This window comes from Nannobrachium achirus (assembly GCF_963921795.1).
Source record: "Nannobrachium achirus genome assembly, chromosome: 15".
Classification (NCBI taxonomy): Eukaryota; Metazoa; Chordata; class Actinopteri; order Myctophiformes; family Myctophidae; genus Nannobrachium; species Nannobrachium achirus.
Window position 1 is genome coordinate 44,182,251 of NC_137822.1, and position 25,299 is coordinate 44,207,549.

General features: G+C 43.6%; 1 protein-coding gene across 1 annotated transcript; it reads right to left on the reverse strand.

Moving 5' to 3' along the window:
* Nucleotides 1–911: 911 nt before the first annotated feature.
* On the reverse strand, nt 912–23,691 carry LOC308299885 (thrombospondin-3a-like; the record flags this gene model as incomplete). Its single annotated transcript, XM_080743666.1, has 22 exons — nt 912–967; nt 1,643–1,782; nt 3,448–3,620; nt 4,059–4,255; nt 4,429–4,477; nt 5,302–5,480; nt 5,650–5,843; nt 6,492–6,544; nt 7,220–7,338; nt 7,883–8,042; nt 9,885–9,992; nt 11,450–11,560; nt 12,831–12,983; nt 13,096–13,170; nt 14,022–14,162; nt 15,340–15,488; nt 16,647–16,698; nt 17,285–17,367; nt 17,516–17,542; nt 18,954–19,056; nt 21,878–22,131; nt 23,484–23,691. The coding sequence occupies 22 exons, from the start codon at nt 23,689–23,691 to the stop codon at nt 912–914; spliced, it is 2,784 nt and encodes a 927-aa protein (XP_080599792.1).
* Nucleotides 23,692–25,299: the final 1,608 nt, after the last annotated feature.

Here is a 25,299-nt window from a genome sequence, read left to right on the forward strand (position 1 = left end):
TTGGAGCTGGTAACATTTACATCAAATATCTAAATACTGAATGAAGCAAATTAAAAACTGTTCAGGGTGTTCATACAAGCCTGATTAGACCTAAAAGTTTTTTTGAAAGTGTAATATCCCTTTAACATCTTTTTTAAACATCTGCATTACTTAATTTATTTACAAGGAGTCTACGCAATTACACAATGTGTAGACTTGTGTGTGCACTAGGGCATTCACCATATTCAAATATCAAAGTCACTATTCGACATTGTTCACCGAAGTCGAATATTTGCTTATTATTATTATTATTATTATTGTTTTCTCTTTAAAAATATATATAGTTTATAAAGCTTGGCTAGATAGGAAGTCATAAGAATGTGCTGTCAATGCCCCTGGTGGATGAATTTGTTAATGCTCTATACCAGGGGTTCTCAAACCTTTTTTAGGCTGTGACCCCCAAAATAAACATATTTGAACTGGGGACCCCCACCCTGACAAGCACTTTGACAAGGAATTGTAGGTATTACATTTAATGTGACTCAGTTCCGCAGATAAATATTTTGAAAATAGCAGATCTACATGTAGATCGGCTATTTTCACAATGTTCGCCTCTTGCTTACTTAATATTTGACAGTTTGGCAAGTCCTGTCGAATGTTCGACTATTCGAATACTTTGAGGTTGAATAATTTGAATACTAAAAATCACTATTCGTGAAAAATGCCCTAGTGTGCACACACACACACACACGAACAATGAAACAAATGCACAAGTGATGTGTTATTATAGTGTTCAGGTCTTGGGTCGTCATCGTCATGACAACAATACACAGGTCTTTAAAACAATGAAATCTATGAGGTGGCTGAAAAGCTCTGTCCGTCACCGAGGAAACAGCCCCCTCCGGTGGCGGGACGCAGCACTGCACCGTAGCTCACACCTTGATGTGGATGAACCTCCGGTAGACCTGGTAATCCTCTGGAACAGTGTCTGCAGGAACATACACAATACATTATGAAAATACTTGATTCTGATTGGAGGATCAGTGAAATAATGACCTCTGAACTCGATAACAGACAAGGGCTCAGAGCTCCTGGCCCACATCGATTTGCACTGCTTGTGCATTTTGTGCCGTATACATCAGAGATAAAGGGCTTTAAAGTTTGAGAAATGCATTGGATTATATGGAGAAAAACTGCTGCACGATGCTCTCAGCGTCTAATGGAAACAACCCGCGGTGATTGGGCAATATCCACGGGTTGCCCCGTCCTTACGGTAAGATTTAATATTGTTACTGTAAATACAGTAAACGTGTCAAACGTGACGTGGGCCTCCAGCGACATCAAAGAGTTTGACGCGTTGACACCACGTGGGCATTTAGTGAGTTAAGTAGCCGTGCAATAATGCTCCCATTTGATTATCAGCCATTTATAGACCAGTGTTCCCCAAACACAGTTCCCCGGCACTTTAGTGGGCCGACTGAAATGTCTTTATGTTCCGTCAAAGATGTAGAACGTAAAAGAACGAAAGTTCGAAAGTGTGTCTTTGTGTGTGTGTGAAAGTTCGAAAGTGTGTCTTTGTGTGTGTGTGTGTGTGTGTGTGTGTGTGTGTGTGTGCGTGCGTGCGTGCGTGCGTGCGTGTGTGCCTGCGTGCCTGCGTGCGTACCATTGCAGCGGTATCCCAGGTTGGACCAGATGATCTGTTCCTGGGAGAAGCAGAAGACCCCCAGCCTGCCTCCCCTCATGGTGCTGTCAATCACCACCCCAGAGTCTGCTACCAGGTCCATGCCTTCATACAGCATCACCCTGTAACCATGACAACACACAGCATCACCCCGTAACTATGACAACACACAGCATCACCCTTTGACCTCTGTGACATTCCTAGGGAGAGGTTCCTGGAATGTATCCCATAAACCAGGGGTTTTCAAAGTGGGTGACGGGGCACCCTGGGGTGCCGCGGTGGCAGTCCAGGGGTGCTGTGAGATCATTTGATAATATTTGGAATTTATTTGGACACTTAAAATATATTTAGTATCATTTTAAACTTGAAGTACAAAGTTATTTTTTCTTTTGGTAAAGCAAAACCCTGCTTCATCATACAAGACTGTCGCACAAAACTAGTGATAACAGCCGATCTACAAGCACACACCGCCTAGCGATGCGAGGCGTTGTGTGCTTGTAGAACGGCTGTTTTCACTAGTTTAGTACATTTTATAGATGATAAATACAAATCGAACGGTTTTGGACATACAAGGTTTCCACCCGACAACGATGATATGCTATAAATATAAGGTGCTGGGAGTGAAAATTATAATGTAGGGGTGCCTCAAATTAAAAAAAATATTTATGGGGTGCCCTGAGACAAAGAAGTTTGGGAACCCCTGCCATAAACCATTGTGAATTGCACCGCAGAGCGCTCAGTTTAGTTATCCAGGCCAGGATATGGCCTGACACACAGTGATTTTCACCTCTGTGGCCACTCTTATGTGTTCATCTTTAAAATAGCGCATCATATTTGTAAACTCGCTCGGATGTATTTTTAGCAGTATGGGTAATGCAGTTCTTCTCTGTGGGATCGTTATTAACATTGTTTTCTCACTCAACAGTAAACAAACCAAAATAAAGTTTAAGTGTATAGCGTGTATCTGCACATTTCTAAAGTGACATTGAAGGACTTTTTAATACCTCTAAAATGACAAATTAAACACTGGCAAAATTGTAAATTATTAGAGGCAGAAATTGTGAAAATAGCAGATCTACATGCTCACAACGCCTAGCAACGCGAGGCGTTGTGAGCGTGTAGATCTGCTATTTTCACAATAGACTCGTGTTATACAAAATGTAATGCTTCAACTCTTAGTGCTCGTCAGGGTGGGGGGGTCCCCAGTTAAAATATGATTATTTTGGGGGTCGGTTGAGAACCACGGTGTCAATGAATGGGCAGTTTACAGTTTACAGTTTAGGCATTTAGCAGACGCTTTTAATCCAAAGCGACTTACAATAAGCAGATAATACATTACTAACAAGATAACATGTCAGAACATCAACAACAATATAACAAATGCATATGAATATCAATCTAAAACAATAAAATCAGTAAAGAGAACTAGTTTCATGTATGGTCATTGAGTGGTGCTATGGGTCAAGGTGTAGTCTGAAAAGGTGAGTCTTCAGTCCACTGCGAAAGCTAGCGAGTGAGTCCGTTGTTCTAAGTGCGACAGGAAGTTTATTCCACAGCTTGGGGGCCAGGAGGGCAAACTGTCTCGGACGAGTGGATTTCTGTCCTGGGGCCTTCAGCGAGGGTTCTGTCAGCATCCCTGTGTTGGCTGATCTAAGTGACCGGGTGGAGGCAGGTATTGGAGGCGCCATACCTTTGGCTGCTTTGAAGGTCAGCATCAGTGTTTTGTATGCAGTGCGGCACCTTACTGTGTCGCTCTATGTGAGCAGGTGGTGTGGGTGGAGTCTCACCTGATGTAGCCCACCTGCGGGCGGTGCAGCAGCTTCCAGCGGTAGGAGGTCTTGTCCCTCCAGCCCACGTTGCGGGGGTCCTTCCACAGCAGGGTGACCTCGCCCGGGGTGTCGCCCGTGTGCCACAGGGCGTTGCGCAGGAACTCCCCGGGACCCGTACGAGACTTCACCGCCTGCGGACGACCATGGGTTATATTAGTGAGTTACAGTATGCCTGAGGACGGTCTGTGAGGGAAACCTTGCATAATAAAAGTGTTCATTTTGCAAGCGTAGATGGTGTGCGGGTCATTATGTACACATCCTGTGCATGTTTTAGATTATATTAGTGAGTTAAAATGAATGAAATAAAGAAGCATTAACCCATTAGCCATTATTACTTTGGCTACTCAAAACTTGCAGCTCATAGGATGAGCTTATAGATCAGCTATTTTAGAAACAAATCATGAAGATTTGTACAAATCCTAGAATACATATTTTCAAGGGCAACATTTTTAACTCAAAATATTGGCTACCCTGGAACAGGGTTGGATCAGATCCAGGTTGGGTTATGGTTGGTACCTTTAAAAGCAGGCCAGGCTGGGCCATGGTTCAGGTTGGGTCATGGTTCTTACCTTTAGCTGCAGACCAGGCTGGGCCATGGCTCTGAAAGGCAGGGACTGCCAGTAGGTCTGCTCCGTCTGCTTCCACATCACCACATAGAAGCTGCCAGAGTCCTGGTAGCCGAAGATGAAGCCCACGTAGTCGTCGTCTGTAGCTGTGTTGACGTGGAACGTCCCCTCAAAGTCCACCCCGTTGAACGCACTGTAGCCTGGACAGGACAGGACAGGACAGGACAGGACAGGACAGGACAGGACAGGACAGGACAGGACAGGACAGGACATGAGATTAGTGTTAAAGATGGGGTGCCATAGTTTTTTGCTTCACTGAAATGGGTACATATGACCATTGTCAATAAGGAAATATGACTGTGGCACGACTCACCTATAGCTAATCCTGGATCACTGTTCATGGTCTGAACCATCTCCATCCCCTGAAACCACAAGAAGAACAATGCTCTATAAGGACCATCAAAACAATGCACAATGGAGTTAGTTTTAGTTTTCCTATTGTAACGTGCATTAGTCAGGGGCAGAACTATGCATTATAGTGCTGTATGTAGACTATATCTACATTAAAACAGTGTTAAATGGAACGGCGGTGTGGAGGTGTGACTATAACGTGGATAATGCAGAGGGCAACTCCAGATTCCCACTCTCTCTCCAGGGGGCCACATTGCATCTGCACTCTCACCAGTAGTGTACATGCATACCAGAATGCCAACCCTAAACTTATTTCAAAGCTTATCCTCATAAAAACAAATACCAGAATACAAAAGCATATCTTATTTTCACATACTTTCACAGAGCAGTCGACGGAAGGAAAATGAGGGCGAGTGTGAATTGGGGCGAGCGAACTGGTTACCGTTTACATCTACATCTACTAAATTAAAACTAACTGAAATTAAAAAGACAGAAGTTAAATGGAAACTATGTAACTTTAAGACTACAATTAACATATATGTATATACCGTACATTTTCCTTTATCAGTCACTATATTATTGTGCTGTGGTGTTTCCTTGCACAAAATACAGCTCACGGCTGTATGGCTGTACTACCTGTTTGATGCCTGTCAAAGAAAGGAGGGCTAAACGTGTTTGTATACACATATACTTGCCTAGTTCCCCTTTAAAAGGAAATAAAAAACATAAAAATTAATGGGAAATTAAGTATTTAAGTATAAAGACCTTATTGAGGACCACCCAGTTGGGGTCTATCTGACCTTATTGAGGACCACCCAGTTGGGGTCTATCTGACCTTATTGAGGACCACCCAGTTGGGGTCTATCTGGGCATCTCCCTCTGGGTCCAGGACCACGGTCTGGAAGGCTCTGAAGTCAGTCATGGTGACCTCGGCGCTCTCTGGACACGCGTCCATGCGGTCCTCCACCGAGTCATTGTCAAAGTCCGTCTCACACATGTCCCCCACGCCGTCTCCTAAAGGGACAATCATTTAGAATGAATGATTAAAGATCTGTCTCACACATGTCCCCCACACCATCTCCTAAAGGGACAAGCATTTAGAATGAACGATTAAAACAATCTGTCTCACACATGTCCCCCACACCGTCTCCTGAGAGGACAAGGCGTCATAAACAAACCGTACCGTCTGTATCCGTCTGGCTGGGGTTGGCGATCAGACGGCAGTTGTCGGGTCCGGGCGGCACGGTGTCGGGGACGCCGTCGTTGTCGTCGTCGTCGTCACACTCGTCGCCCTGGCCGTCGTTGTCCGAGTCCAGCTGGGAGCTGTTGGGGACCTGGGGACAGTTGTCTCTCGTGTCCTGATGGCCGTCTCCGTCCCTGAAACGATGACCATGATGGAATGATGATGGAAACGTTTGGATGTCTCTTTATACCCAGACTCTATATAGCAGGGGTGTCCAAAGTGCGGCCCGGGGGCCATTTGCGTCCCGAGGACAAATTGTATACGGCCCGCTGCTTCATTCCCAAATTGTATTATTAACGGCCCGCCAGTATCGTCAAACAAGAATATTTTCATTCGTCAGGACTCCTTCTTCCCTGTTGTCTCATTCTGAGGGGGTTCTGAAGCGGTCACCAACGTACCTTGCACGTCTGGTTACATTTGGTAATGTGGAATAAGACTGAGTTATTTGTGTTTTGTTCAGAGCACACACCTGACAAAAGACTATTGATATATTGATGATGATGATAGTTGAATAAAATTGTTTAAATCCAATGCTTTGTTATGGTCCGAAAACTCAAAAGTAGGCTACCTTATGTCAAGAGATGTAGTCGGCCCTTGGGTGTTTTAATATTTTCTAATGTGGCCCCCTTTGAAAAAAAGTTTGGACACCCCTGCTATATAGTATTCTATTGAATTGTGGAATTGTTGCCTGGCTACGCAAGACTAACCCGACGGTGACAATATTCCATTTTAAATATGACTCATGTTATGCAACATTAAAATAAACCATAAGCATTACTCACATGTCCTGGTTGGTGTCACACACGTCACCCACCAGATCGTTGTCTAGATCAGACTGCGCACACGCACACACACACACACACACACACACACACACACACACACACACACACACACACACACACACACACACACACACACACACACACACACACACACACACACACACACACAGCAGATCATTGTCTAGATCAGACAAGGCACAATGACAAAGACAGAATAAATAAGCCGTTTCCTGGGCTTGATATTGAGGGAATTTAGAGGGAATTTGTAGAATGGATTCAATCAATAGGACAGAGAGTTAAAGGACAACTTTGTTTTTTTACAACAAGGGTTCATATTCTATAGATTTTTTGCCATTTTGATTTCAGTGGGTGGGTGCATGTGTACAAGTGGCTAAATATAAGTCACATCTGCCCATGAAAGATTGCGGTGCATCTTGGGAATGGGCTTATTGTGTCTAAAAAGACATCTTTAGCCACTTGTACACATACACTGAAATCAAAATCATTAAAACTGCTAAAATGCTAGAAAGCAGTAAATTAAGAATTTCTAACACTTTTGCTTTCACTATTTACAATCTAAAATACAAAACCTTGTTGTAAAAAAGAACAAAAAAAGTTGTCCTTTAATGTCAGGTTGCAAAAGAATATTGTGATAAGAAGTGCATTTTTAGGTTAAACTTGGCAACAGCCATCTATCCCCCCTGGGACCCAGAATGAGTTCTGACCTGCATGGGGTCATTGACATCGGGGCAGCTGTCACAGGCGTCCCCGACGCTGTCCCCGTCCCGGTCCGTCTGCATGGGGTTGGGGACACGAGGACAGTTGTCCAGGACGTTGGGAATGCCTGGGGGAAGAGAGGACACAGTGGGACATGTGCTCTTTATGCTGGGGATGCCTACAATGAGCAGCAGGTTAAAACAACAACAGACAAGCACACAGAGTTTAAGGCCAGCTGCTTCGTTTGTTGTTTATTTCAGGATGCTACATTTATTGAAGTGATATTGTTTGGGGGAGAAAAAACACTGTCAGTTTCACAGTGTTCCAATTCCAAGTGCATCTGCTCATTTATGTGTTTAATCACTTCCGATTCCACTCCAACAATTTGTACTTTTACATTTTGCACTATTTTCCTGCAGTATTTGTCAGTAGATCATAAGGTCATTTCAATGTAAATGAACATTTATTTTATACACATAAATAGCCGGTCTACAAGCTCACAAGTTGTCACAACTTACTACAAGTTACTCAAATAATTGTGTTCATAAATTCCACCTCATATCACTTTATTAAAGAAAAACACATTATTTGATAACATTTCATCTTACCCCTACGGTCACCACTCGCCATTATGGCGTTTTACTTGTTTTATACACGTTTGAACGTCGTACCATCTCCGTCGATGTCGTTGTCACAGGTGTCCCCGGCTCCGTTTCCATCGGTGTCCTTCTGGTTGCTGTTGGGGACGTTGGGACAGTTGTCACACGCGTCACCGTACGAGTCCGTGTCCGAGTTCTGTTGGTCTCTGTTGGGGACCAGACGACAGTTGTCCTGCCAGGACACAGAGAGAATCATTAATTATAATGTATTTATGTGTCGGATACATTGCTGAAATTAAAATTTGTTCTCCGCCTTGGACCTCCGCCTCTCTTGGAGCGGTGAGCCTTGCTGCACTCGGGAATTCCTTTAAAACCACCATGAAAAACCACTTACAGGCAGCAGCCACTCGTAACCTAGCCAAGCCTTAACCTCTCCCTGACCCTTCTATTGTAAATATATATTTTTTTGCACTGTTTCTTTTTTCTGACGATATATCTACTGCATAGTACTGTGATCTATCCATCTGTCATTCAATGTTATATGAGATACATAAAGGTCTCCTGTGTAAATAAGCCGAAAAGCTTACTCTGATCTCCTTTTAGTTGAGCCAGTGAACTGTACTGTCGTGAAACTGTACCTTTTCCTATGCAAACCTCTAATAGTAGTATTCAATCAGTCAGTAATGGTGATCAACCCCCAGTCCAACCCTTGATGCTGACTGCCAAGCAGGGAGGCATGGGGTCCCATTTTTACAGTCTTTGGTTTGACCCGACCGGGGGAATCGAACCCCTGGGCCCTGACCTCCCAGTCTCAGGGCGGACACTCTAACCAAAAGGCCCCTGAGCTGGTAATAAACCCCCTGGTTATGGTTATGCAGCCACAAGTAGAATATGATGCTACGGTATGTGCATTATTTGGGCTGTCAAAATTACACTGTTATCTTTGGATGATTCCTTTATGGCAGCGGTTCTCAACCATAGGTCCCAGGGACCACCAGTGGTCCTTGGGGGGTTTCCAGGTGGTCCCCAGCTAAATAATGGAGAGTAACATGAAACCGAGAATTGTTATGTTGATCAACGTTTTGCCTGTCATCTCTCCTATTGGTACCAACATCAATACAGCATGGAATTGTGGACAAAATCTTTATCAAACGATAACATAATATTCTTTTGGGTTCTGAGAGGCTAAATGTCATCAAACGGTGGTTCCGTGGTTCAAATGCTGAATAAATAATAGACCTTGATATGAAAAGGTCAAGCCTCAGAGCCACATGACATCACGTAAAGCAGGGACGTGCTGGCCATTGGGAAAAGCGGGACAACTCCCGACCGGCCGGTTCATTCCCGGCCGGTTCAGGCCGGCCATTAGGAAAAAAAATAAAATAAAATGTCGGCCTTCGTTCCATTTTGGGGGCTGGGCGGCCAACCAAGTAAATCGTCACTTTCGGGCAGAAACCTTGTATCTCCAAATTTCAAATGTATCCACGATTTTCCTACGCCCCATAGTGCATTGCGCAGACGTCTGCATCGATCTTCCGCCGCCGATTTACAAGCTCACAACGAGTTGCATCTGCGACGCAACGTGAGCTTGTATGTCTGCTGTTAAACCCGGAAGTTTGGTCCTGATAAGTCTCCAGTAAACTCCCGGGGAAAATTGTGGATACATTTTTTCGCAAAGCAAAGCACTGCTTCATCATACAAGGCCGTTGCACAAAAGTAGTGAAAACAGCAGATCTACAAGCACACAACGCCTCGCATTGTAGATCGGCTGTTTTCACTAGTTTAAATAATTTTTAAAATGGTTTTGGACATACAAGGTTTCCACCCGACAATGACGAAATATAGCTCATGTAATTGGCCCACTGGCTTGTCACTTGTCATGATCTGAAATGGCAAATCTTTGAGTAGCAGCAGCAGCACTAGAGATCAATGAGGGCCTCTCCAACTCTTTTTCCCCGGCTGAATCAGGGGCCCAGCATGTCCCTGACGTAAAGCCTATAAATAGGCAACCACACTCGCAATTTGTCTTTCTAGTGAACAACGTTCCAACGTAAGGTGCGGTGACGCAACGTACTTCCACGTTCTTGATGCCGTCTCCGTCTGCGTCCTCGTCACACTGGTCCCCGATACCGTCCCCGTCTGCGTCCTCCTGGCCCGAGTTAGGAGTGTTCACACAGTTATCCTGCACACACACACACACACACACACACACACACACACACACACGCACGCGCACTAAGCCCCCATGTACATGTATATGTCACAGTTTTTTTGAGTTTCAGTGAAATTGAGAACAGGAGCACTCGTCGTGCGGTGCGGGGCGGAACAAGCGGTCGCTTTGATCCACAACAACAACAACAACGACAACGTAGCGTCGGCAGGAATGATAGTGCCTCACCCCACGGAGGTTAGGGTTTGGGTTAGGTTTAGGCATAGTTTTACTGAGGTTAAAGTTAGGGTTATGGTTAGAGTTAGGCATAGTAAGCTAATGGCTAAACACAGCTGATCTAGGCTAGTAGATAAACAACGAAAGAGGTGTCGCAAATGAGTGACGTCCGCGACTACACAAGTGAATGGCTGTTGTCGCCATCTCATGGTGACTACGCAGAAGGTGCGCTGATAAGAGACTATCAAGGTGAAATGATCCAGGTGGTGTTAGGGGTGTGTGGTGAACGACAAAACGAGCACTCTTACCCCAATCTCACTGAGTTACCCAAACTGACTGTAACATATTATTGACAGTACAGTCGGTAGATGGGAGAGACGGGGAGAGAAGGGGAATGACACGCAGCAAGGGTCGTCGGGATCGGGACTCGAACCCGCAACATGCTGTCAGGCATCAGAGCCTATGTGGTACGTGCCTGGACCAGTAGGCCAGCGAGCGCCCCATGTATAGTTACCACAGACTACATGAAAGTTGTTGATCTGCTCACAACGCGACACATTGTGAGCTTGTAGATCTGCTATTTAAAACAGTGGATGTGATTATATATCAAACATATAATTTTCCGAATGTCTGTCTGTCTGAGTGAGTGAGTGAGTGTCTGTCTGTCTGAGTGAGTGTCTGTCTGTCTGTCACAGTGTTTCTCCTCAGTGGCTGGAGCAATTGATCTGAAATCGCATCACCATTAGCATATGAACACACCTGACATAACTGTGAAGCCCGTTTGTCACTTTCACAAATCATATGCTGTATATTAGCATTTTTATGGTGTATCTATATCTATTCTGCATCTAGCATGAGGCATATCTATTCTGCATCTAGCATGAGGCAACATGTTTAACCAGCTCTGTGTGTGTGTGTGTGTGTGTGTGTGTGTGTGTGTGTGTGTGTGTGTGTGTGCGTGCGTGCGTGCGTGCGTGCGTGCAGGCGTGCAGGCGTGCAGGCGTGCGTGCAGGCGGGTGTCTGGCCCTGTTACAGATGTTGTCCAAAAATCATGCAGATTGGTACACAGTATCTCTGTAGCCATTAAACGAAACGGGTATTTCTTACATTGATGCTCCTACATATTATCATGCAAGCACCAGTTAAAGTTACTTTCCATCCCTCATATACTGCACCCCATAACCCACACACTGCACATCATTTCGGAGCTCATATCTTTGAACGGGTAAGGGCTAGTAGTAGTAGATACTCACAGCTCTACAGTGGATGTCGTTATCCATGCAGGGCAGAGCAGAGTCTGGGTATCCATCAATGTCAGAGTCCAGACCACAGGTGTTCCCGTTCCCCGCCCATCCAACATTACACTGACACATAACAGAACATCATATTAGATCTATATATACACTGCCACATGAAGAGCATCATATTAGATCTATATACAACGTTACACTGACACATGACAGAACATCACATTAGATCCATGTATACACATGAATGTATACTGATCATAGACATCTCATGGTATTTCTTTATAGGCTGGTTAGTTGAGTTTAACCAGGTTGCACTTCTTTCAATCCTGACATCACAAAACTGCTCAACTTAGTGCTCAACTACTGCTCAACTTAAGGTTGAGCAGTAGCAGTAATACAGTAGCTGGATGCATTTATAAACCATAGGTTTTGTTGAATATCAAATTAGAGCATACAGTATAAGTAGTTTATTCTCTACCTTATTTGGATAATAATTTTAAATGACCTGTTGCGCTGGCTTTAAATGTTGGAAGACTTCAGGGCCTTGCATGGTTTCCTCTGCCATCGGTGTATGAATGTGTGTGTGAATGGGTGAATGTAATGCACAATCTCTGTAAAGCGCCTTGGATATAAAGGCGCTATATAAATGCACCATTTACCATTTTACAGTAGATAGTGAGACTTGAAGAGGCTCTAAACAAATAGGAAACATGTCAGACAGACAGACAAGACTGTAGAGCCTACAGTGTAGACAGAGACAGACACACAGACAGACTGTAGAGCAGGGGTTTTCAAAGTGGGTGACGTGACAGTAGTCCAGGGGTGCCTGCGAGATCATTTGATAATATGTGGAATTTATTTGGACACTTGAAAAAATATTACTTAGTATAATTTTAAACTTGAAGTACAAAGTTATTTTCAGTCAGTTCTAACCAAAATGGCTGTTATCTCAACATTTTCCTCGCAACATAATCACTAAAATATCGTCACTGTCGGGCAGGAACCTCGTATCTCCAAGTTTCAAATGTGTACGTCTTTTGCCCTGCTTCATCATACAAGACCGTCGCACAAAACTGGTGAAAACAGACGATCTACAAGCACATCGCGAGGCGTTGTGTGCTTGTAGATCTGCTGTTTTCACTAGTTTAGTACATTTTATAGATGATAGATGATTTATAGATGACCCAAACGGTTTTGGACATACAAGGTTTCCACCCGACAACGATGATATGCTATAAATATAAGGTGCTGGGAGTGAAAATTATAATGTAGGGGTGCCTTGGATTAAAAAAATATTTATAGGGTGCCCTGAGACAAAAACGTTTGGGAACCCCTGCTGTAGAGCCTACAGTGTAGACAGAGACATACAGACAGACAGACTAACCCGACAGGAGACATCCCCGGTGCGCTCCAGGTCACAGCGAGCGTTGGGGTCACATGGGTTGACCCCCAGCGCTGCACAGGAGCGACGCAGGGAGCAGCCCACCGTCTGGTTCCCATGGTAACCATCCTTACACTCACCACACCTGTACGACCCCTGCTGGTGCATGGGGAGAAGTACACCCCCCAAAAGATTATATCCCCAAAACATTATTTGATGACAGTTATTGGCTTAGGAATGCAACAAAAACAAACAAAAACGCACTAACCTCAGTGTTGATACAAACAGAGTTGGGAACACAGCTGCTGGATGAGTCACCACACTCATCTACATCTGTACACAGCTGCACACATCAACAACATCAAGGTTAAAGTCACAATAAATCTATCTATACGTTACGCATATCTCTGTGTGTGTATCATAGGGCATTAACGACTTGGGATTTTTGCAAGTCGACTCGACTCAGTAAAAAGTTGAGTTGAAGTCAACTTTATCATTTGATGACGTCATCACATCACACACGACCCCCCAATTATTTGGGGGGGTCCCCAGATGATTAACTTAATGTGAAACATTGTTTTCTCACTCAACTGTAAACAAACCAACATAAAGTTTAAGTGTATAGAGGCTATCTTCACACTAAATTCTAAAGTGCCAATTTAAGGACCTTTTAATACCTCTAAAATGGCAAATTAAACATTGTCCAAATTGTCAAATGTACATGTATAGAGGCAGAAATTGTGAAAATACGCATCACAAGGCGTTGTGAGCATGTAGATCTGCTATTTTCACAATAGAAAGTGTCGACTTGTAATGAGGTCGACTGAGTCGGCTTGGCGACGTTTTCTTTAATGCCCTAGTCTAGTGTATCATCATAACTAAACTAGGAAATCTGCTTTAAGAGGTGGTGGCATAGTTTGTACTTTTTCTATTTTCACCCCAGAATCTTCCTCCTAGTAATAATCTAGCCTTGTACACCAGACTCCTCCTCCTGCCTTCATTTGAAGATGGGAGGAGTCCGTTTACTAGGCTAAGTATAATCATAATGCCTGATAATCATGTTTTAGGGGGGAAAAAATCATGGCACCACATCTTTAAAAAACAACTAATTGAAAACATGAATAATAATAATAATATTAATAAATTAAAAAAATCCAAAGCTCTAATAACTACTGTGTGGCATGTGCTTCCAACCTGGTGGTGTTTCTTGGCGTAGTCCACTCCGGTCCCACTGAGGGGGGGTCCAGTGTAGCCTAGAGGACAGGGCTCACAGCTGAACCCTCTGGCAGTGTTCACACACCCCTCTGCTCTGAAACATGGCTGAGCCAGTTCACACTGTACCAACACACACACAGTTTACAGTTTAGGCATTTAGCAGACGCTTTTAATCCAAAGCGATTTACAATAAGTAGATAATACATCACTATAATAAACAAGATAATATGTCAGAACATCAGCAACAATATAACAAATGCATATGAATATCAATCTAAAAAACAATATAATCAATACAATATTAATAATACAATATAATAAAATCAATCTAAAAAACAATATAATCAGTAAAGAAAAAAAGGTTCTAATAAACCTAAAAAAAAGGGTGGAGTCTAAAAAGGTGAGTCTTCAGTCCACGGCGAAAGCTAGCGAGTGAGTCCGTTGTTCTAAGTGCGACAGGGAGTTTATTACACAGCTTGGGGGCCAGGAGGGGGCACACACACACACACACACACACACACACACACACACACACACACACACACACACACACACACACACACACACACACACACACACACACACACACACACACACACACACACACACACACACACACACACACACACACACACACAATATGAGGGAATGAGTGTAGGAGTCTCAGAAGTAATGTTGGAGAACCCAGACGTATCAGTGATGTAAGAAATTCCAAGCATAAAAAATAACTAGTCCTTGCACATTCTAACATATGTGCTCTGAATTATGTGCAGAGTTTGGGTTATGGGGTGTGCACAGTATAGGAGGGATTAAATGTAGAAGTCTCAGAAGTAATGTTGGAGAACCCAGATGTATCACCAAATTTGGGCATTGTTTCAGCAAGGCGGTGACGCATGCACAGTGAAGGCGGCGGTATCAGTGATGTCAGTGATGTGAGCACTGTTTAGTATCAGCACGCGTGTATGTCAGACAGACATCGGACAGACAGACATTTTGATTGTTTATAAAAAATATAATATTAATTAAGAAGTAGTGAAAATAGCCGATCTACAAGCTTGTAGATTGTCTCTTATCACTAGTTTGGGTCCCAGGCAAAAGTCTAATGTCTCTTTCGGGTCTCGACCTGAAAGGTTTGGGAACCACTGCTCTGTAGCAATGAGTACTATGATAATATAGAGCTATTTAACAATAATTTTTACAAACAAATTACTTACTGCTACTATAATGTCCAGATTAATGCACATTGTCGAGTTATTTTAATGCTAGATGTGGGTTTGATGGCACAATGTCAACGTACCTCATCGATGTCGTGGCAGTGCGTCCCGTTACCCATAAGGCCATGGGGGCAGTCTCCACAGTGGTACCCCGGGTACTCCCTGGTCTCCGTACAGGACACCCCCTTATAGCAGGGGTTGGGGTCACAGCGAGACTGGGGCTCATGGAACCCTGGACACACAGGACACAGTGTTTATCTGATTTTTTATTCTGATATTTTTGGGCGCTTTTCCGGCCTTTATTGATATTATACAGCAGGGGTCTTCAACAGGGGGTCCGGGACCCCTAGGGGGTTCTCAGAGTTAAGTGAGCCCCAAATCTTTGTGTGATAAGATCATTCTTTTAAATGAACAACTTGCACCCTCACATCGCTATTCTGAGGAAAACCTTAGCTGCAAATAGCAGATTTCACCTCGCGCTGCGAGGCGTTGACAGCTTGCAGATCAGCTATTTTTGGCAAATAGGTTTGGTAGTATGAACGTGTTAAATGTCAGAAGAAAATAAAACACTTTAACATGAATAACATATACTGATGACAGTGCTGTCAAACAAGTCAAAGAAAATCTGCAACAATATTTTATACAATATGTTGTGGGGGGCGTAGTGTAGTGTAGAGGCGGGGAGTGACACGCAGCCAAGGACGTCATGATCCGGACACGAACCCGCGACACAGTGTCAGGCTGCAATGGAGCCTATATACTGTATAAAGAATAGGGTCACGAGTACAATCGACCGAAATGGGTTTTCTCAGACGGGTGGCTGGGTCCCTTAGAGACAGGGTGAGAAGTTAAGTCACCCGAGAGAGACTTGGAGTAGAACTTAGTAGCTCCATAGCCAGTTTAGGTGGTTCGGGCATCTAGGGAGGTCCTCGATGCACGTCCCACTGGGAGGACAGGAGACCCCCTGGCAGACCAAAGACCAGATGGAAGGATTACATCTCCACACTGGCTGGGGATCCCCAAGGGAGAAGTGGATAAATGTTGCTCAGGAGAGGGAACACTGAACGGTTACCCCCGAATTGATAACCATTTAGATCAGTGGTTCTCAGGGCTCTTTGAGGGGGTTCCATGGGGTTTGAATAGCATCTAAATCAGTTCAACTGCTTTAACTCGTAATACGTACAAAGGCTATTCATAGCAGATCTCAAGCTCACAATGTGGCATACTGCATCGCATTATATTTTCCCATTTCAATTTGGTCTTGATATTATTTGAAAACCACTGATTGTGTACACATTGATTTGTTTGCGGGGGTAAAAAAAGGAAATAATAATAATGGAGGGAAAAACACAGTTATAATATGTGTAGTAATACTATTAGTAGTACTGACCACATGCTTGACACTCCAGAATAGTGTTCCTGATTAATGACATCTCCTTCACCTAGACACACACACACACACACACACACACACACACACACACACACACACACACACACACACACACACACACACACACACACACACACACACACACACACACACACACACACACACACACACAATTGATTTGATTACCACATTTAAATAAAAAATCACCGCTCACTTCACCAATGTGAAGTGAGCGGTGGTCGTGCTTGCATAACGTCTTCAAACTAGAATTTGAGTCTAGGATGTACAGGCTATGCTACACACACACATTTTGCTATGGCAAAACGCTGAGGAAAAAGGCTACAGACATACGACATATGACATCACTAGACAAACATGATGCTACGCACACACATTTTACTAAGGCAAAACGCTGAGGAAAAAGGCTACAGACACACGCACAGCCACTCTATGGAGCGGTTTACCACCGCTCAAAAACTGTCTGAGGTGAAACTGAAAAGCCCAATTAGACGTTGGAATGAATGATTCAATGAATGAATGAATGATATCCCAAGTACAGTATACCCGAGTACATGTTACATGTTACTTTCCACCACTGGACTGACAATAAAGTTGTATTTTATAGCGTTTCTCACCTGTTCCTTGATGTCCAATTGCAGCGCTCCCAGGATCTGATTGAAGGTGATCATCTGGCCAATCAGAGCCTTCGCATGCTCACCTAGCGACAGAGAAAATGGACCAATCAGAGCCTCGGCATGCTCACTCGGCAACAGGGAAAACCTGGCGCTGATAATGAGTACTGTCAAAGATTTCAGTGATGAGTTGATCAGAGACAGAACATACAGTAATTCATAAGTGCTACTCACCCAGAATGCTGCCCACGTCTGCACTGACTGAGACAACACGAAAACACAAAAAAACAAATTATCATTTATTTATAAAACCACTTGACCACTTGAATATGGCTATTCTGAAGGGGAGATTCAACGTAAACAGCCAATCTACAAGCTCACAACATGTTGCACTGTGGCTCATTTTGAGCTTGTAGATCTGTTGTGTTTTTCTTTCCTTTTTCTTAAGCAAAGAGGTTTGGTGTGGAGGGGAAAAAGAGCAGACCAAGTACAGAGCCAAAGGTCAAGTTTGCAATGAGGGTTTGAGAGGTTAAATATTTTAAAACACACATTAGCATGAATCCAAAATACTAATAGAACAGATGATGTGCAAAACAAACAAACAAACAAACTACATTCAAAGGGTATTGAATGTAGTACATCATATAATTAAACATTCAACCATATATTCTTTTCACGGAATCAAAGGTTTTATGGTCATGATTCACCAGTCCTGAATGGTTTGGTTCTATGCTTTAAATAATTGATATAAATATTTGTGTAAAAGTCATCAGTAAACCACTCACTGCCATGCCCTACACTGGAGGCTTTGCCTTCAAACACTAACCTCTGGCTCCCTCTAGTGGAGTACTAGCCTACTTACAGTACAAATGTCAGGTACATTTATGTACTTGAGCATTTCCATTGTTTGATCATTTACACTTCTACAGAGGCAAATAGCCTATATCAGGGGTCTTCAACAGGGGGTCCGGGACCCCTAGGGGGTCCCCAGAGTTATTACAGGGGGTCCTCCAAATCTTTGAGTGATAGAAACCTTTTTTCTCCTTTTTTATATTAACAACTTGAACCCTAGCGTCCATATTCTGAGAACTTTAGCCAAAAATAGCAGATCTACAAGATCTACTTGTAGATTGTCTATTTTCGGGCTTTGGTGTAGAGGGGTAAAATAACAGAATAAGTACAGAGTGAAAGGTCAAGTAGGCTATATTAAGTAATGATGGTTCAAGTGGTTAAATATTTGAAAACACAAATTGACATAAATCCAAAATTCACTGATGATTGTGCTACCAAACAATTAAACTATATGGAATCTATGAAAATGGGGGTCCCCGCTTCATCTCTCTCTCAACTAAGGGGTCCTAGGCCTGAAAACATTGAAGACCCCTGGCCTATTATAGTACTTTTCAGTCAACTAAAGTATTTGAAAGCTTTATTTATTAGTTACTTTGTTGGTTTATATTATTGTTACAAAACATGCATTAATCACTTGAGTCCGAGTTCATACTTTGGAATATTCAAACATAGCAGATCTGCAAGCTCACAACGTGTCACAATGTAACAGCTTATAGATCCGCTATTTCTAATATGGGGGTCCTTCTTGGCATGAAAAGGTTTGAGAACCAATACAGTATGTACAGTAGTCATCAGATCTATAAAGTATGTGGATGGTGACCTGAGTTGTGCTGTGATGTGTCTCCTTGGAAAGGACAGTCAGTCAGGAGTCCTGCGTTGGACACTGAGCCTCCAATGACCAGCTTCAATGTGTCCACTTTACCCTGTAAGTAGGGACGTGCAGAGAATGTTAGAGAGGCAGGGGCTGACATTTCCAAAAGGGCCTTTTGATGAAAACTGAATACTGGAGCTGTGGCGTAACGGCATGGATTTCTACACAGAAATTTGCAATTCTTTCAACATAAGGTGCTGCATTCAAGTTCAGGAGAATTTGGACAAGGCAATATTCTCTTGAATGCTGCCTTCAGGTATGGCATGGAAAGGGGGGAATTTTGCATTTCTTTCACCATAGTAAAAACTGCGTTCCTGGTCTGGAGAGGGCACTTTTTACAGACAGATAAAAGGGCAGATGTCTATGTGTAGATAGATAGATAGATACCTTTATTATCCCAAGGGGGAAATTCAGTTGTCCAGTTGTAGCACAGCAGTATACAGTTATTTACAAAGTTACAGAGACGTAAGAAAAAAGATAGATAAGAGGAAAAAACAAAACAAAAACAAGAGCAGAACAGTACCAATAAAGAGAAGGTGCATCAATAGAGGGGGCGAATAATATATAAGTATATATACATAAAGTGTCTTACAAAAGAGACCATAGCAGTCAATGCTAGACTGTGCAAACAAGTATCTCACTGTCATTGTTAAACAAAGCAAAAAACTGCCTGTAAGCCACCCTTAAATTCTTTATCTGAATCCACACATTACAATTGATTTTCAGGGAAACAAATATAACAGGGTTAGACAGTTCACAGACACCAACCTCGCCTGTAGTGTTCGTTCACTACAGGCCGTTTGGTTTCCGCCTAAAGCGCGGAAACCACTAGAAGAAGCGGGGTCACTTTGATTTGGTTCCCTCCGTTTGTTTCCCCAATCCCTATTAAAATCACAGGACTATTTGATGCTTGAGCCTTATTATGCCTCAACTGAGTTTGGAAAATCAGCCTTTAAATGTGGAGCCACAAACTCATGGAACACTCTACAGGCCTCACTCAAATATAGCTCACTTGTATCCTTAGATCGTTTTAAATCGGATATTTCAAATATGGCGAATCTAAACTGTACCTGTTTTAATTGAGTTCATATCCTTTTCTCTATATCATGTACTCTAGTTATGTATTTGCTCTGTTTTCTGTTTTTGTTCACATATTGTTGTTTTATTGTGTACTATTGTATTGCTGTAATCTCGGCACTGCTGAAAAAGAGGGTCCAGCCCTCAGTCCGTTACCGAGACTTAAATAAAGGTTGAAATGAAATGAAATGAAAATGCTCGAGTAGCCTAGTGTAGTCTTGCCAGTCGCTAACAGTTGGACTAAAAGATGCATATACCAAACACATTTTTCAAAAGCAAAACTACTTCGCATCAAGGAGTTTATTAGGTAGGCCTTAAAAGTATGTCCTTGAGCGCAGGGGGAAATTTTGGGTTAAAACTGAATCCGGTTTGATCTTTCCGGCAAATTGTAGTCCTTTGAGTACTACAACATGACGTGTTGTGGTTTCCGTTCCAGACTGTTACAACCCCCGAAAAGTGAAGTGATCCCAGACTACACGGACACCCACGACTACACATGGTACCTCCTCCTCCACACAGACAAACTGCCTAGAACTGCTGGAACAGAGCAATAGTTGTTTGGCCTTGCCCTTTGTAATGCCAGCGATTGTTAGGCCCCTCGTGGTCAGTTTATGTACAGTACATGACCCAGCCTGCCAAACATGAGCATTGAGACTCTACATCACATCTGTGCCCAAAGTCTGTTATGATTCCAAGTAATGGTTGGTACTTGGAATGCTTATCTTGGAAGAGGCTGGTCCATGTACATATCACACACATAACCCACCTCCAGGTTCAGGACCACACACACACACACACACACACACACACACACACACACACACACACACACACACACACACACACACACACACACACACACACACACACACACACACACACACTCAGAATGACATTGACAACATAGCCAGTGTTTGGTTATGAATGACGGACAGACAGACAGACAGACAGACAGACAGACAGACAGACAGACAGACAGACAGACAGACAGACAGCCCTAGAACACCCTGTTATTTTAAAATCTTGTAGTGTGTGCATATTTAAAGGGATAGTTCACCCACAAAATGTTATTTTCTTTCTATCGATTACTCAACCCATGGAGACTTGATTCTTACTTGTTTTAGTCACATTCCCAAGCCACTAATTTGAGGAGACTCTAATGGCCCTATCATAGTGTAGTCCGCGGCGATGGTTTATCACCGTGGTGTAGTCTTTTTAAAGTCAGAAAACTACAACATTACGTCATTAGCCGCGGTGAAGAGTCATCACCGCAAACCTAGACATCACTCCTGTTTTTACTTTCGGACATCTCCCCATCACCCCGTTCACTGATTGGTCGATCTAGACCAATCAGCGTGCCCCCTGGTTTCAGAGGCACAGAGGCGCGGTGATAGGACTTCACCGTGAGTCCATGACTATGATGGCCATCACATTTTTAGGTGATAGCTTATCACCTAAAAGGTGATAGCTCTTCACCTCAGACTCTGATAATGCCTTAAGTCTCCATGGGGTGAGTAATCAATAAAAAAGTTTGTTGTACTCTCAGGCTCACATTGGCCTACATCTGGCCTACATATTGGCACAAAGCACCCAAAGGTTGTTGTACGCCCAGGGTCACATTGGCCAAGCTTCACGGGACGCTTAATGAAATGTACTCATAAATAGCACTTCACACTGTACACACACACACACACACACACACACACACACACACACACACACACACACACACACACACACACACACACACACACACACACACACACACACACACACACACACACACACGTCTTCACCTGGAGCCGGGCGTAGGTGTTGTGTCCGGTGCGTACATCCACAGTGTGGGGGTCAGCAGGCATGTGGACCAGTGGAGGCAGACCCTGGGAGGAGTCTGCCAACCTGCAGTTGACGTGCAGCTCCAGCAGGAGGCGCTGTGAGCCCAGGCCTCCCAGGCGGAGGATGAGAGAGTGAGTACGGCCATCCGACGCCCCGGGGACCTGCAGGTTGGCGCTGTGCAGCTTCCCATCCTGACGCACGTAGCGCACCAGAACTGAACAGGGACACAGTGAGTTAGTGAGTGAGTGATTGATCAATCAATTAGCACTATTCACGACCCGCCAACCCAGCAAATTTCTCAGCATCCCCCGGGTGCTGACATCAATTTAGAAGGGGAAACTATAACAGAAATAGCTGGACTTAAAGCCAACAAATCATTATTTCGAACAGTAAAGTAAATTATAATTCTTTGTGCCTTTTACTATCATGTGTTCTTGATCATGCTAGCCGTATTTTATACTTTACTATTCGGAAATTGCATTAAATCTGCGATTTCTGTGTTAATATATATAGTTATAGTAGGATTTTCCCCTTCAAAACGTGACTTCAGCACCCGGGGGATGCTGAGTGGGCGGGTTGTGAATAGGGCTAATCGATCAATCGATTGAGTGAGTGAGTGAGAGATTGATTGAATTCTTGACTGACAATTTTGTAAACAACAGGCAGTAAAAGAAAGTAAGTCTTGCTGAGCCATGAGGCCCATAGGCTTATCTGCTGTTTCTGTAGTGTGATCTTGATGTGCAGCTTGATGTACAAGTACTGTGCCACCTGGACATGACGCTTGTATGGGGAACTTACCCCGATCCAACCCATGATGCTGAGTGCCAAGCAGGGAGGCACTGGGTCCCATTTTTTCTGACTTTGATTATGATTGATTGATTGAGTGAATGTTTTATTAGACATGGTTTGACCCGGCCGGGGTTCGAACCTAGACCTCCCAGTTTTAGAGTGGACACTCTTAACCACTGAGTTGGTCTAAAAAAAAGTACAGGCAGTAAAACAAGTTAACCACTTAAACCCCAGCCTTCACATTCTGGGGGGAACATTAGCCAAACATAACTGATCTACAAGCTCACATTTCGCGTTGTGAGCTTGTAGATCGTCTATTTTTGGCCAAGAGATTTGGTGCAGACAGAAAAAAGCGGCCCGGACAGCAGCTAAGGTCCAGTTTGTTAAGGCAATTCTTTTAAACCAGGTCCTAGAGTGAACAAATCTGAAGACACCACCCATGTGTACAACTATTCGATGCAGATCCAAATACACAAGTACAGAGCTCTGAGGGCCATCATTAGAACACGGAGGGTTCCCGAAGTGTTCCCAGTTCGAATCCCAGAGTTAGTGTCTAAGTGTCCTTGAGCAAGACTCTGAACCCCTAGTTGCTCCCAATGTGCAGGTTCCCAATGTGCAGGTTGGTGCCTTGCATGGTTTCCTCTGCCATCGATGTATGAATGTGTGTGTGAATGGGTGAATGTAATGCACAATCTATGTAAAGCGCCTTGGATAAATGTGCTATACAAATTTACCATTTATCATTTACGGGTTGAAACAGTGATGAAAGAGCTATACCTTTGTTGGTCTTGCCCATCATGGCTACCTCCAGGTACTTGGTGTTGTCCTGCTTGTTGTACAGGCCCAGTAGGACTCCTCCCATGCGGGGCGGCAGGCGGAAGGTAGTGAGCAGGTAGACGTCAGAGACACCGCCGTCGCCCCGCAGCGCTCTGGAGAGCTGCTGCAGAGCCGCACCGAGGCGCTTAGAGTCCCCCAGCTCCAACATGTCAACCACTGCAACCACAGTACAAACACACACACTGTTAACAACATGTCAGCCACTGCAACCACAGTACACACACACACACACACACACACACACACACACACACACACACACACACACACACACACACACACACTGTTAACATGTCAACCACTGCAACCACAGTACACACACACACACACACACACACACACACACACACTGTTAACAACATGTCAACCACTGCAACCACAGTACACACACACACAGGCCATGGCCGCCGTTGCCCCTCAGTTTGGCTTTGAGCCCCTCAAACCAATGTCGACCTGATGCCACAGTGGCCTAGACTAGTTCACCCCCAAAATGACTTTTTTTCTATTGATTACTCACGCCATGGAGACTTGAGTTCAATAATATGTTTTTGTATTTGATGCAAAAAATTGATAATAGTAAATTTACCCTCATTGATTCCGGATGGGGACCCGAATGCATTTGGGTCCCCATCCGGAATCAATGGGGGTCAAATTATTGCAATACATTTTTTGTCTGAAATGCAACAAACAAAAAACATTATTGAATTCAAGTCTTCATGGCGTGAGTAATCAATAGAAAAAAAGTCATTTTGGGGGTGAACTACTCCTTTAATGCCCCAGCTGACTGTAGCACTTTCTCCTCTGTCTCTTTCTTGTCAATATGTAGACAGTAAACACCGCTGTATCTTTCTTGTCATGTATACACCAGTGTCTTTTGTTGAGATTCTGAAATCTTAACTCCCCCGAGTCCCCATCTTTAATTAAACCAATCCAGTGACTTTGATTGGTGCTGGGCTGGGCAGAGCACATATCAAATTGTAATGCCACTATTTCACTGCAGATTAGGTTATCATCCATAACCGTTAAATTCAACAAATTCTTTCAATGGACTAAAACGTGTTTTATTTGATGCCTTTCCTAACCTGGCATTTGTGCCAAGTGGCCTTGCCCCTAAAATGACAAAATTGAGCCATCTAAATTTTTTGCTTATGGATCCCACTGCTTTTCCAGGGAGAGACGCTGCGATTGGCCAGTATAGTCGCTGGGATTGACAGTTCTTCCTTCCTTGCGTTTTTGCAACTATGCCTAAACCTAAACCCTAACCTCAGTAAAACTATGCCTGCCAGGTAGGTAGCCAATCAGAAACAGGTCAGGTCTATCCTATGAAGTTTGATCCATTCAAACACTTGTGAAAAGAAAATGTTTAACACATGGACGTTTCCTCATATTATGTCCAGACAGCTGCACGGCCCCAGGATAGGCAACCCGGCCTGGGGGAGATCTCCCCTTTCTACTCCATAGTGCCCTCATTGTGTGTGTGAATGGTGTGTAATGTTGTTCTGTGGTTGTAAAACAAGCACTTGACTTTCTCCCTGCAGATCAATAAAGAACCAGCTCTACTCCAGTGTGGAATGAATGGAATGAGGCCATACTGTTACTGTTACATTTGTCATTCACTTTAATACTGCACTGGTTTTTGGGCCTTTTTCACATCAAGATCCATCATTTGTTGTGCATTTGTAGGCCTACGGGTCCATTTGATGTAGAATAAGGTTGTGTGAGAGAGAGAGATGGTTGCGTGAGAGAGATAAAGCAG